The sequence below is a fragment of the Gekko japonicus genome, unplaced genomic scaffold, assembly GCF_001447785.1.
Source record: "Gekko japonicus isolate JY-2015 unplaced genomic scaffold, Gekko_japonicus_V1.1 scaffold4329, whole genome shotgun sequence".
In the NCBI taxonomy this organism is placed as follows: domain Eukaryota; kingdom Metazoa; phylum Chordata; class Lepidosauria; order Squamata; family Gekkonidae; genus Gekko; species Gekko japonicus.
In genome coordinates, this window is record NW_015167179.1 from 46,109 (window position 1) to 57,814 (window position 11,706).

The 11,706-nt window shown below is 53.6% G+C and overlaps 1 protein-coding gene across 1 annotated transcript in view; it reads left to right on the forward strand.

Moving 5' to 3' along the window:
- Positions 1 to 2,800: 2,800 nt before the first annotated feature.
- RING1 (ring finger protein 1) overlaps positions 2,801 to 11,706 on the forward strand; it is a 13,973-nt gene continuing 5,067 nt past the window's right edge. Inside the window, exons 1-4 of the mRNA XM_015413136.1 lie at positions 2,801 to 2,901; positions 5,798 to 5,889; positions 7,849 to 8,009; positions 8,209 to 8,424. Of these exons, the coding sequence (XP_015268622.1) occupies positions 5,812 to 5,889; positions 7,849 to 8,009; positions 8,209 to 8,424 (455 nt within the window). The 5' untranslated portion in view covers positions 2,801 to 2,901; positions 5,798 to 5,811. The remainder of the gene's footprint in view (positions 2,902 to 5,797; positions 5,890 to 7,848; positions 8,010 to 8,208; positions 8,425 to 11,706) is intronic.

An 11,706-nucleotide genomic window follows, 5' to 3' on the forward strand; every position in this document is an offset into this window, starting at 1 on the left:
CCCTTGCTTGAAAGCCAGTTGAATCAGACTCTAGGGTTGCGGTGCTCATCTCCATTTCAAAGCCAAAGAGCCAGCGCTGTCCGAAGACGTTTCCGTGGTCATGTGGCCGGCATGACTAAACGCCAAGGCGCACGGAACACTGTTACCTCCCGACTGAAGCGGTACCTATTTATCTACTTGCAATTTCTTGCTTTCGAACTGCTAGGTTGGCAGGAGCTGGAACTAGAGACGGGAGCTCACTCCGTCATGCGGCACCCGGGTCTCGAACCGCTGAAGTACTGATCTTCCCCAGCCTGCAGTTCAGCGTCTTAACCACTTGAGCCACCGCAGCTCCTTCAACACGACATATATACAGTTTAAAACACAATTACTAAAAACACTACAAATTAACAAGCAGAAAGTGCTGGCGGCCATTAAAAGTCACTTAGACGGTACACTTTCATTGGATTTCCATTTCCCAAATGTTCGAAGATGTTCTTCTGCTGGTAGTTTCTTTATGGCAACAACTCGATGGTGGATCATCGGCCAGGTGCTGCAACGGGTCGGGCGATCCGACGGCGGCGACCCCTAATTGAATGCCTGGCGGAAGAGCTCCGTCTTGCAGGCCCTGCAGGACTGTAAGAGGTCCCGCAGGGCCCTGATCTCCTCCAGGAGCTCCTTCCATCAGGTAGGGGCCACCACCGAGAAGGCCCTGGCCCTAGTGGCAGCTAACCTGGCCTCCCTTGGCCCAGGGAAGGTCAACCGGTTTTTTTTTTAAATAACTTTTAATGGATTATGAAAAAAAACATACTACAGGTAAGATAGCATTGCAATAACAAATACTCACAATCTAAATAATACATTATACATTCATAATTCAATATCAATACAAATAGTGTTAACATTTAAGGTAAAGCGTTTCCCTTGCTGGAAAGCCAGTCGAACTCGACTCTAGGGTTGCGGTGCAACATTTATAACTATAATTTGTTACCAAAGATTTAAATCATTAACTATTGCAGGAATTTCTCCTTGTTCAAGCAAATATTCAAGTATAGGTAGCCAAACTGCGGCAAATTTTAAGGCGGACTCATATGAAATCTTGTATTTTATTGGAAACTTTTGCCATTATATAAATTTTCCATATCTTATCATGCCAATGTTTTCTTGTAGGTTTTTTTTTATTGCTTTTCCATACTAATGCAATAGAATTTTTTGCAGCTACTAGTAATATTGCTATTCTTTCAGCTATACATTTTGAGCTTACATTAGTTTGCCACCTATTCAACACGATGTGTTCCACCGTATAGTTTATTTGACCAGTTATAGACTTAGTAAAGGTTCCCTTGCTCGAAAGCCAGTCGAGTCCGACTCTAGGGTTGCGGTGCTCATCTCCGTTTCCAAGCCGAAGAGCCAGCGCTGTCCGAAGACGTTTCCGTGGTCATGTGGCCGGCATGACTAAACACTGAGGCTCATGGAACGCTGTTACCTTCCCACCGAAGTGGTACCTATTTAAGGTAAAGGTTCCCTTGCTCGAAAGCCAGTTGAATCCGACTTTAGGGATGCGGTGCTCATCTCCGTTTCCAAGCCGAAGAGCCAGCGCTGTCTGAAGACGTTTCCGTGGTCATGCGGCCGGCATGACTAAACACCAAGGCGCAGGGAATGCTGTGACCTTCCCGCCAAAGTGGTCCCTATTTATCTACTTGCACTTTTTTGCTTTCGAACTGCTAGGTTGGCAGGAGCTGGAACCAGAGACAGGAGGAGACGGGAGCTCACTCCATCATGCGGCACCTGGGTCTCCAACTGCTGAACTACCGACCTTCCACAGCCTGCAGTTCAGCGTCTTAACCACTTGAGCCACCGGCAGCTCCTAGTCATAGGCTTAATTTGTGCTAAAACATCTATGCAAAACTGCTGTAGGTTTTGAGACCCAGACCATAGTGCTCTCTGGAGTATATAGGGGGAAAGGCGGTACCGTTCTTGCCCTATAAACAGACAGAATAAGCCCCCCCCGGGGGGGGGGCAGCTGTGGAGACGACCCGCGCGACAGAATTCCGTGCGCCCCCCCCCCAAGGAGGCTCCTCCCCGCCGGCCAGTGTTCCCTCTAAGCTGAGTTAGTGTGAGCTAGCTCACAGTTTTTTAGCCTCTGGCTCACACATTTTTGTCTTAGCTCAGGAAGGAGGGCTCCAGAACAAACTAATTAATGCAGCAGCTGAATTACTCACAACTTTAATGCCAGTCACTCACAAAGTAGAAATTTTGCTCAGAAGACTCCACAGCTTAGAGGGAGGCCCGTAGATAACGTGGGGCCCATGGGGCCCGGCCCCCTAGCATTTTTTCTGGGCCCCTCCCTCCCAGGCTGGCCCCAAAGTGCCTCAAACTCACCACCTCTGACTTGCCTGCCAGAAAACTGAACACTATGAGTGCCTTGGTCATTACCCCCCTCCACTTGCCCTGGAGCCTGGCAGGGGTGCAGTGCTGCCTTAGGGGAAGGCCAGCTTTTAAGGAGTTCCACTAATCCATTTACAATTAATTTAATTAACTTTGATTCTATTAGCTGGTGGCCCCCACCCAGCCCCCTCCCAAAAAATCCCCTAGCCCGTCCGCTCCCCCTCCGAGCTGCCATGCACGTCCGAGCATCGGCTTGCGCGGCTCGGGGGTAGAGGGGGGAAGCTCCGGGTTCCCCCCCCCGGATGGGGGTGCACCCTTCTCTCCCTCCTTCCCTCCGGATTCCCGGGCGCACCCCGCTGCAACGGGCGGGGGGCGGGGAGAACCCCCTCGCCTGTGACGCCCGGGGAGGGGCGGGGAGAGGAAGTGACGCGCGGCGGAGGTTCCCACCCTCTCCCGCCTCTCCAGGAGGGGGAAGAAGAAGAAGAAGAAGAAGAAAGACGGAGCCCGCCGGCGCTTCGGGGGCCCGCAGAGGCGGTAGGGAAGGGAAGGGAAGGGAAGGGAGGGGAGATCAAGAAGCCCAGCCCCCCCAGGAGCTGGGGTGGGGGGCAGGACCTTGGAGGGGGGGAAAGGTGGGGGGGCACCTGGATCCCACCCTCCAGAACGCGGGCGAGGCATGCCCGGGCGGCCGCAGCCAAGCGGGGAGGGCTCCCGGGCGTGTGCAGAGCGGCGCCCGAGCGTCGGAAACGCGGCGTCCCGTTAGGCGGCCTCTGAGCATGTGCAGAGTTCAGCCGCCAGTGCCAATGTTCCCTCTAAGCTGAGTTAGTGTGAGCTAGCTCACAGGTTTTTAGCCTCCAGCTCACAGCTCACACATTTGCGTCTTCGCTCAGGAAGGAGGGCTCCAGAGCAGACTTATTTATGCAGCAGCCAAACTGCTCGCTCACCACTATAATGCCGGTAGCTCACAAAGTAGAATTTTTGCTCACAGGGCTCCACGGCTTAGAGGGAACATTGGCCGCCACCACCACCCCCCCCCGGAATTGCCCACGACGCAATGTTCCCTCTAAACTGTGGAGTCTGGTGAGCACAAATTCTACCCTGTGAGCTTGCTGACATTGAACTTGTGAGCGGGCGATGGGGCTGCTGCGTCAGTTAGTTTGGTCCGGAGCCCTCCTTCCCTGAGCGGAGGCTAAAATGTGTGAGCCGGAGGCTAAGAAACCGTGAGCTGGCTCACACTCACGCAGCTTAGAGGGAACACTGCCCCACGAGGGACAGGGGGGAGCGGGAGGGGGAAAGAAGTGCGGAGCACTCGCGGGGCGCGGGGGTCCCCACGCGAGGGGGTCAGCACCAGTGTCCCCTCTAAGTTGAGTGAGTGTGAGGCAGCTCACGGTTTTTTAGCCTCTGGCTCACACATTGTTGTCTGAGCTCAGGAAGGAGGGCTCCAGAGCAAACTGATTTGTGCAGTCGCCAAATCGCTCACTCACCACTTTTATGCCAGCAGCTCACAAAGTAGAATTTTTTGCTCACAAGAATCCACATTTTAGAGGGAGCATTGGTCAGAACCGGTGGGTCTCTTGCAGAGCTAAGCCCCCCCCCCTTGAGATGTCTGGAGCAGAGGTCCATCAGTGGCTATTGAGCCACAAGGTATAGATAGGGACTCTGGGGCAAGGGATGCTCTGTCTTCTTGGTACTTTGGGTGGGGACAGTGTCCTGGCCCCACTGCTGGACCTCCTGAAGGCCCCCGTGTGACCCAGAGTGTTGGACTGGAGGGGCCTTTGGCCTGATCCAACATGGGCGTCTCTTATGTTCTTATGGACTTCAGAGCATGTGTTGATAGGAGTGGGCAAGAACGTCGGGAGAGCCCTGCAAGTTCGGACCCCTGAGGGTCCATCTAGTCCAGCCTCCTGTCTCACACAGCTGCCGGCAAGGAGGCCTGCCCCGGCTGTGGTCTCCTGGCCGGTGCTCCCTCTAAGCTGCGGAGCCTTGTGAGCAAAAATGCTACTTTCCGAGCCACTGGCATTGAAGTAGCGAGCGAGGGATTGGGCTGCTGCGTAGATTCGTTTGCTCCGGAGCCATCTTTCCTGAGCGGAGAGACAACAATGCGTGAGCCGGAGGCTAAAGAACCGTGAGCTGGCTCACACTGACTCGGCTTAGAGGGAACACCGCTTCCTGGCTCTGGGATTCAGCGGCCGACTGCCGATGAATGTTGGAGAGGGATCGAGATGGGGAGCTGTGTGCGTCCGTCTGTAGCCGCAGAAAAGAGCCAGAGTCCCAGGAGCACCTTAAGGACTAACGAAATTTGTAACAGGGGAGGCCCTTTCGTGGGTCCCGGCTCACTTCTTTAAGGTGCTACTGGGCTCTTACTCTTGTCTGAATGTGGAGGTTCCCCTCAGCCACCGTGGCTAGTAGCCATGGGTGGACTTATCCTCCATGGAGCTATGTAATTCCCCTTTTCAAGCTGTCTATTCCCGTGGCCACCACAACACCCTCTGGCAGAGAATTTCACATTTCAGTCATGCTCTGTGGAAAGCAGTATTTCTTTGGGTCCGTCCTGAACCTACTGCCCGTCAGCTTCATTGGCTGCCCGACAGTTTGGTGTCGTGGTTAAGTGCGCCGACTCTAATCTGGGAGAACCGGGTTTGATTCCCCACTCCTCCATTATCACCTGGCTGGATGACCTTGGGCAAGCCACAGTTCTGATAAGAGCTGTTCTTGAAAAAGAGCCGTTTCTGTCAGAGCTCTCTCAGCCCCACGTGCCTCACAGGGTGTCCGTTGTGGGGAGGGGAAGGGAAAGGAGTTTGTAAGCCGCTCTGAGACTCCTTTGGGTAGTGAAGGGCCATGGGGTATAAATCCAATCTCTTCTTCTTCTACCCCCAGGGTGTCTGTTGTGGGGAGGGGAAGGGAAAGGAGTTTGTAAGCTGCTCTGAGACTCCTTTGGGTAGTGAAGGGCGGGGTAGAAATCCAATCTCCTCCTCCTCTTCAGTTCTGGTCTTTTGGGAGACGGGGGAAAAGTTCTCCTTGCCGTCTCTCTCCACCCCATACATAACAAAGAAGAAGTCGTTCCCCCTGAGCATGTGCAGAGTGCATTTCCCCCTCATCGTAGCGTGGTCATAATGGGAGAATCACAGAGTTGGGAGGGACCTCCAGGGTCATGCAGTCCAAACCCCCCCCCCGGCACAATGCAGGAAATTCACAAATACCTCCCCCCCCCCAGTAAGCCCTGTTCCACATCCAGAAGGTGACCAAAAAAACCCTCCAGGATCTGCGGCCAAACTGGCCTGGAGGAAAAAAATGCTTCCTGACCCCAAAGTGGCGACCGGCATTTCCCATAAGACTGCACTTCCGTGGACCGGGATGTGCACCCGGCGTCTGCCTCCGGGCTTCTGCCGCTGGGGAGTGCCTGGCTGACACCCCCCTCCTCTTGCCTCCACAGCTCTCCCTCCCGCCATGGCGACTCCGGCCAACGCTCAGAACGCCAGCAAGACGTGGGAGCTCAGTCTCTATGAGCTGCACCGGACCCCCCAGGTAAGGACCGGCAGGGGAAGATGGGCCTACTTGCGGCCGGGAGGGGGGCAGGAGTGTAGCCAGGAATGTCTGGGTGGTGGGGCTGGAGTGGCTGGCGGCAGTGGGGCATGGCCGGCGAGTGAGGGGGCATGGCTGATGAGTGAGGGGGCATGGCCCCGAAATCCTGGGGGGGGGGGGTCTGGGGCAAACCCAAGGCCAGACGGTACCTCCCAGATGGGCCTTCCTGTCCCCCAAGAGCAGGAGGGGGCTCCCTGCTGCGTCGGGGGTCATTTTCCTTCTCATGCCCCCCCCCCCGGTGTAGAGCTGGGTACGTGTTTACTCTCTACCATTTTAAAATGAGCCTGTTTGCAGGGAGGGCGGGATACAAGCCAAATAAATACATAAAAATGCATTCTGGTATACTTTTATGAAGTTTTCCCACAGGTTTCAGCCCATAAGAATAGACCTGGGGTGTGTGTGGGGTGTGTGTGTTTTACAATTGTGCATGTTTCCCCGGCTGATTTGGGTGGCCTGTTTTCGATGGGGACACTTTCGCTGCGTCATCTCTTGACCTGTGCTTCTCGATCGTCCTTTAGTTTGGTGTCGTGGTTAAGTGCGTGGACTCTAATCTGGGAGAACCGGGTTTGATTCCCCACTCCTCCACTTGCAGCTGCTGGATGACCTCGGGCAAGCCGTAGTTCTGATAAGAGCTGTCCTTTAAAAAGAGCAGATTCTGTCAAGAGCTCTCTCAGCCCCACCGACCTCACAGGGTGTCTGTCATGGGGAGGGGAAGGGAAAAGAGTTTGTGAGCCCCTCTGAGACACCTTTGGGTAGTGAAGGGTGGGGTATAAATCCGATCTCTTCTTCTTCTTCTTTTGCCTCACAGGGTGTCTGTTGTGGGGAGGGGAAGGGAAAGGGTGTTTGTTTGGTGTTGTGGTTAAGTGCGTGGACTCTTATCTTGGGAGAACCGGGTTTGATTCCCCACTCCTCCACTTGCACCTACTGGTGTGACCTTGGGTCAGTCACAAGCTCTAGCACAGCTGTCCTTGAAAAAGAGCAGTTTGTGTCAGAGTTCTCTCAGCGCCACCCACCTCACAGGGTGTCTGTTGTGGGGAGGGGAAGGGGAAGGAGTTTGTCAGCCACCCTGAGACTCCCTTGGGTAGTGAAGGGCGGGGTATTAATCCAATCTCTTCTTCTTCTTCTTCTAGTGAGCAGCTCTGAGACTCCCTTGGGTAGTGAGGCTATAAATCCAATCTCCTCCTCTTCTTCTTCTTCTGCCAGTTTGGTGTAGTGGTTAAGTGCACGGACACTAATCTGGGAGAACTGGGTTGGATTCCCCACTCCTCCTCCACATGCAGCTGCTGGATGACCTTGGGCAAGCCGTAGTTCTGATAAGAGCTGTCCTTGAAAAAGAGCCATTTCTGTAACTCAGCCCCACCTACCTCAGAGGGTATCTGTTGTGGGGAGGGGAAAGGAAAGGAGTTTGTAAGCCAGTCTGAGACACCTTTGGGTAGTGAAGGGCCATGGGGTATAAATCCAATCTCCTCCTCCCCCTCTTCTCCTTCTTATTCTACTTCTTTCTTTCTTTCCCTCTTTCTTTCTTTCCCTTAAGCATTAAAAAGGATGGCTGTGATTACTAAGAGCCAGCACGGGTTTCTCAAGAACAAGTCATGTCAGACTAAGCAGCCTGTTTGGTGTCGTGGTTAAGTGCACGGACCCTAATCTGGGAGAACCGGGTTTGATTCCCCACTCCTCCACTTGCACCTTGGGCAAGCCGTAGTTCTGATAAGAGCTGTCCTTGAAAAAAAGCAGTTTCTGTCAGAGCTCTCTCAGCCCCACCCGCCTCACAGGGGGTGTCTGTTGTGGGAAGGGGAAGGGAAAGGAGTTTGTAAGTCGCTCCGAGACTCCCTTGGGTCGTGAAGGGCCATGGGCTATAAATCCAATCTCTTCTTCTTCTCTTCTCCTCGCCCCCCCCCCCAGGAGGCCATCATGGACGGGACGGAGATCGCGGTCTCCCCCCGCAGCCTGCACAGCGAGCTGATGTGCCCCATCTGCCTGGACATGCTGAAGCACACCATGACCACCAAAGAGTGCCTCCACCGCTTCTGCTCCGACTGCATCGTCACGGCGCTGCGCAGCGGGTGCGGCGGGGATCCTCTGCACTGGGGCGGGGGGAAGGCGGTGTAGCAAGATCAGGCCGCCGTGTCCAGTCCTCGGCAGCTGGAAGAGGGCCTCAGGTCACAGTTGTGGGGCGGGGTGTGTGTGTTCCGGGGTGGGTGAGTCCGGGGCCTTGATGGAGAGCTATTCCTAGTGCCCCCCCCCTATTCCCTTTTGCCTTAGGAATAAGGAGTGCCCGACCTGCCGGAAGAAGCTGGTCTCCAAGCGGTCGCTGCGGCCCGACCCCAACTTCGACGCCCTCATCTCCAAGATCTACCCGAGCCGGGACGAGTACGAGGCCCACCAGGACCGCGTGCTGGCCAAGCTGAACCGGCTGCACAACCAGCAGGCCCTGCGGAGCAGCATGGAGGAGGGCCTCAAGATGCAGGCCATGACTAGGTAGCCGCAGGTGCCTTCGTTGAACGGGGGGGGCACGCGGGTGCCTTCGTTGAACGGGGGGGCACGCGGGTGCCTTCGTTGAACGGGGGGGACACGCGGGTGCCTTCGTTGAACAGGGGGACATGCGGGTGCCTTCGTTGAACAGGGGGGACACGCAGGTGCCTTCGTTGAACGGGGGGACACGCAGGCACCTCCCAGGGGTCTTGCTTCCTGAAGCAGTCAGACGGAAGGCGGTCTTCTCGGAGGTCCCCCCTCCGGCTGTAAGGTTCCTCAGCTGTTCCATTGGCACCTCGAGGCGCCCCGTTTTGGCTTTCTAACCCTCCAGGGCCGTTGGAAAAAGTGGAGGTGTGGCCTGGTCAACGGCAGATGGGGCTGAGCGAGACTTTTCATTGTCTCGGCGGGAAGAGGAGTGTCAGTAGAAACCCAGCGGAGAAGAGCTCTTTGGCTGGACTTGGCCTTTCATGCCTTGCTCTTTGCAACCCTCTCCGGTGGCCTTTAAGTACAAAGGCTGGGTTTAGCCAGGACAGATATAAGAACACAAGAACATAAGAGAAGCCAGTGCTGGATCAGGCCAGTGGCCCATCCAGTCCAACACTCTCTGTCACACACTGGCCAAAAAGACCAGGTGCCCTCAGGAGGTCCACCAGTGGGGCCAGGACACTAGGAGCCCTCCCACTGTTGACCCCCCCCCCCAAGCACCAAGAAGACAGAGCATCCCTTGCCCCAGACCGAGAGTTCATATAAGAAAATAAGAGAAGCCAGTGTTGGATCAGGCCAAAGGCCCATCCAGTCCAACACTCTGTCACACAGTGGCCAAAAATACCGGGTGCCCTCAGGAGGTCCACCAGTGGGGCCAGGACACTAGAAGCCCTCCCACTGTTGCCCCCCCCCCCAAGCACCAGGAATGCAGAGCATCACTCGCCCCAGACCTAGAGTTCATATAAGAACATAAGAGACGCCAATGTTGGATCAGGCCAAAGGCCCATCCAGTCCAACACTCTGTCACACAGTGGCCAAAAATACCAGGTGCTGTCAGGAGGTCCAGCAGTGGGGCCAGGACACTAGAAGCCCTCCCACTGTTGCCCCCCCCCCCAAGCACCAAGAAGACAGAGCATCACTTGCCCCAGAGCCCCTTGTGGGGCTAATAGCCACTGATGGACCTCTGCTCCAGATGCTTATCTAATTCCCTTTTGAAGCTGCCCATGCTTGTAGCTGCCACCACCTCCTGTGGCAGTGAATTCCATGTGTTAATCACTCTTTGGGTGAAGGAGGACTTCCTGTTATCCGTCCTAACCCGACTGCTCAGCAATTTCCTGGAGTTGCCCACAAGGAGTTTTTGTATGGTGAGAAAGGGAGAAAAGGACCTCTTTCTCTACCTGCTCTATCCCGTGGATCATCAACCTTGATCATGTCACCCCTCAGCTGTCGTTCCTCCAAGCTGAAGAGCCCGAAGCGTTTTTTAAAATTTATTTTTAATTTATTTATTATTAATTTTATACCCCGCCCTCCCCGCAGCGGCTGACAGAAGAGGCATGAGGTGACCGTCATTATAGCCAGGTCATTGCGGTCAAGGAAGGGTTTTAACCTTTCTTCATAGGGAAAGCGTTCCCACCCCTTTATCCTTCTAGTTGCCCTTTTCTGCACTTTTTCCAGTGCTATCATATCCTTTCTGAGGTGTGGTGACCAGAACTGTGCACAGTACTCCAAATGAAGTCACGCCATTGATTTGTACAGGGGCATTCTGATACTCCATCCAGAGACCTGAAGGGGCTTCAGCCACAGAATCAAGGAAGCCAAGGACTGCGGGTGGTGCGAAGCTATCCGTCGGGTAGTCTAGCCCGATATGAGCGACTCTGGCTTCCTTTCAGACTAAGTCTTTCTAAGTAACAGCTTCAGAAGGTGGCGGGGGGGGGAGCCCCTGGAAAACCTAATTTTTGAAAGATATTTAACAGCGGAAAATGCATCCTTCCAGGGGAGATTCCCTCCCCCCCCCCCCCCAGGCATTTTCGTCTCTAGTTTGAATCTATACAGGGAGGTTGCCTTTGGATTTCTCTCCCCCCCCGGGGGAATCATAGAATTCACCTTCCCTTCTTTCCATGCCAGCTTTGTGACATATGTAGAGAGATGTAAAATTTCCAGGAATCTCAAAGCCACGAGGGAAAAAATGGGGTTTCCCCCTAGGAAGGAATATGGAGATTCTGGGGGAAATTTAAATATGTGCACTATTTACCTCCCTATAAAACCTGGCTTTCTTTTACTGATTTGACAACGCAAAAGGCATCATTCATAAGTTAGCATTTCCATCAAACGTATGACAGCTTGCTGATTGTTGCCGAAATCTTCATGGAAACAAAAAAAACCTTGGAAATGTTGTACAGGTCTAATATACATAGGAATTATCATTCTCTGATGCTGAAGTTTGTCTTGAATTAAAAAAAAATATTATACTACATGTATTGAGTAAAACCTTGTCTTTAAGTTTGGTGTGGTGGTTAAGTACGCGGACTCTAATCTGGGAGAACCGGGGTTGAATCCCCACTCCTCCACTTGCAGCAGCTGGATGACCTTGGGCAAGCCATAGTTCTGTCAGAGCTGTCCTTGAGAAAGAGCCGTTTCTGTCCAGAGCTCTCTCATCCCCGCCTACCTCACCGGGTGTCTGTTGTGGGGCAGGGAAGGAGTTTGTAAGCTGCTCTGAGACTCCTTTAGAAGAAGAAGAGATTGGATTTATACCCTGCCCTTCACTGGGAGTCTCAGAGCGGCTTACAGTCTCCTCTCCCTTCCCCTCCCCACAACAGACACCCTGTGAGGTGGGTGGGGCTGAGAGAACTCTGACACAAACGGCTCTTTTTCAAGGACAGCTCTGACAGAGCTTGTGACTGACCCAAGGTCACATCAGCAGGTGTAAGTGGAGGAGTGGGGAATCAAACCCGGTTCTCCCAGATTAGAGTCCGCACACTTAACCACTACACCAAACTGGCGTAGTGAAGGGCGGGGTATAAATCCAATCTCCTCTTCTTTTACTCTTTCCAAATGAAAAAAAATAATCATGGATTTGTTTACCTCTGTTCCCCTAAATTCCTTTATTAAAAAACAATCACAACACATGTTGGATGCTTGGAATGAGTGAAATGCTTTTCAGGATTGGGAGTTTTTTCACTCAAAAAAAGAAACATATTTCATGGGAGTTTTTTCCTTCTTCACTGCTCCCCCAGATTTTTCCAAGAGGAGATTTTGAAAAATGGCTTCAGCAATGGATGTTTCACCCCACCCCCAGTTTCCAAT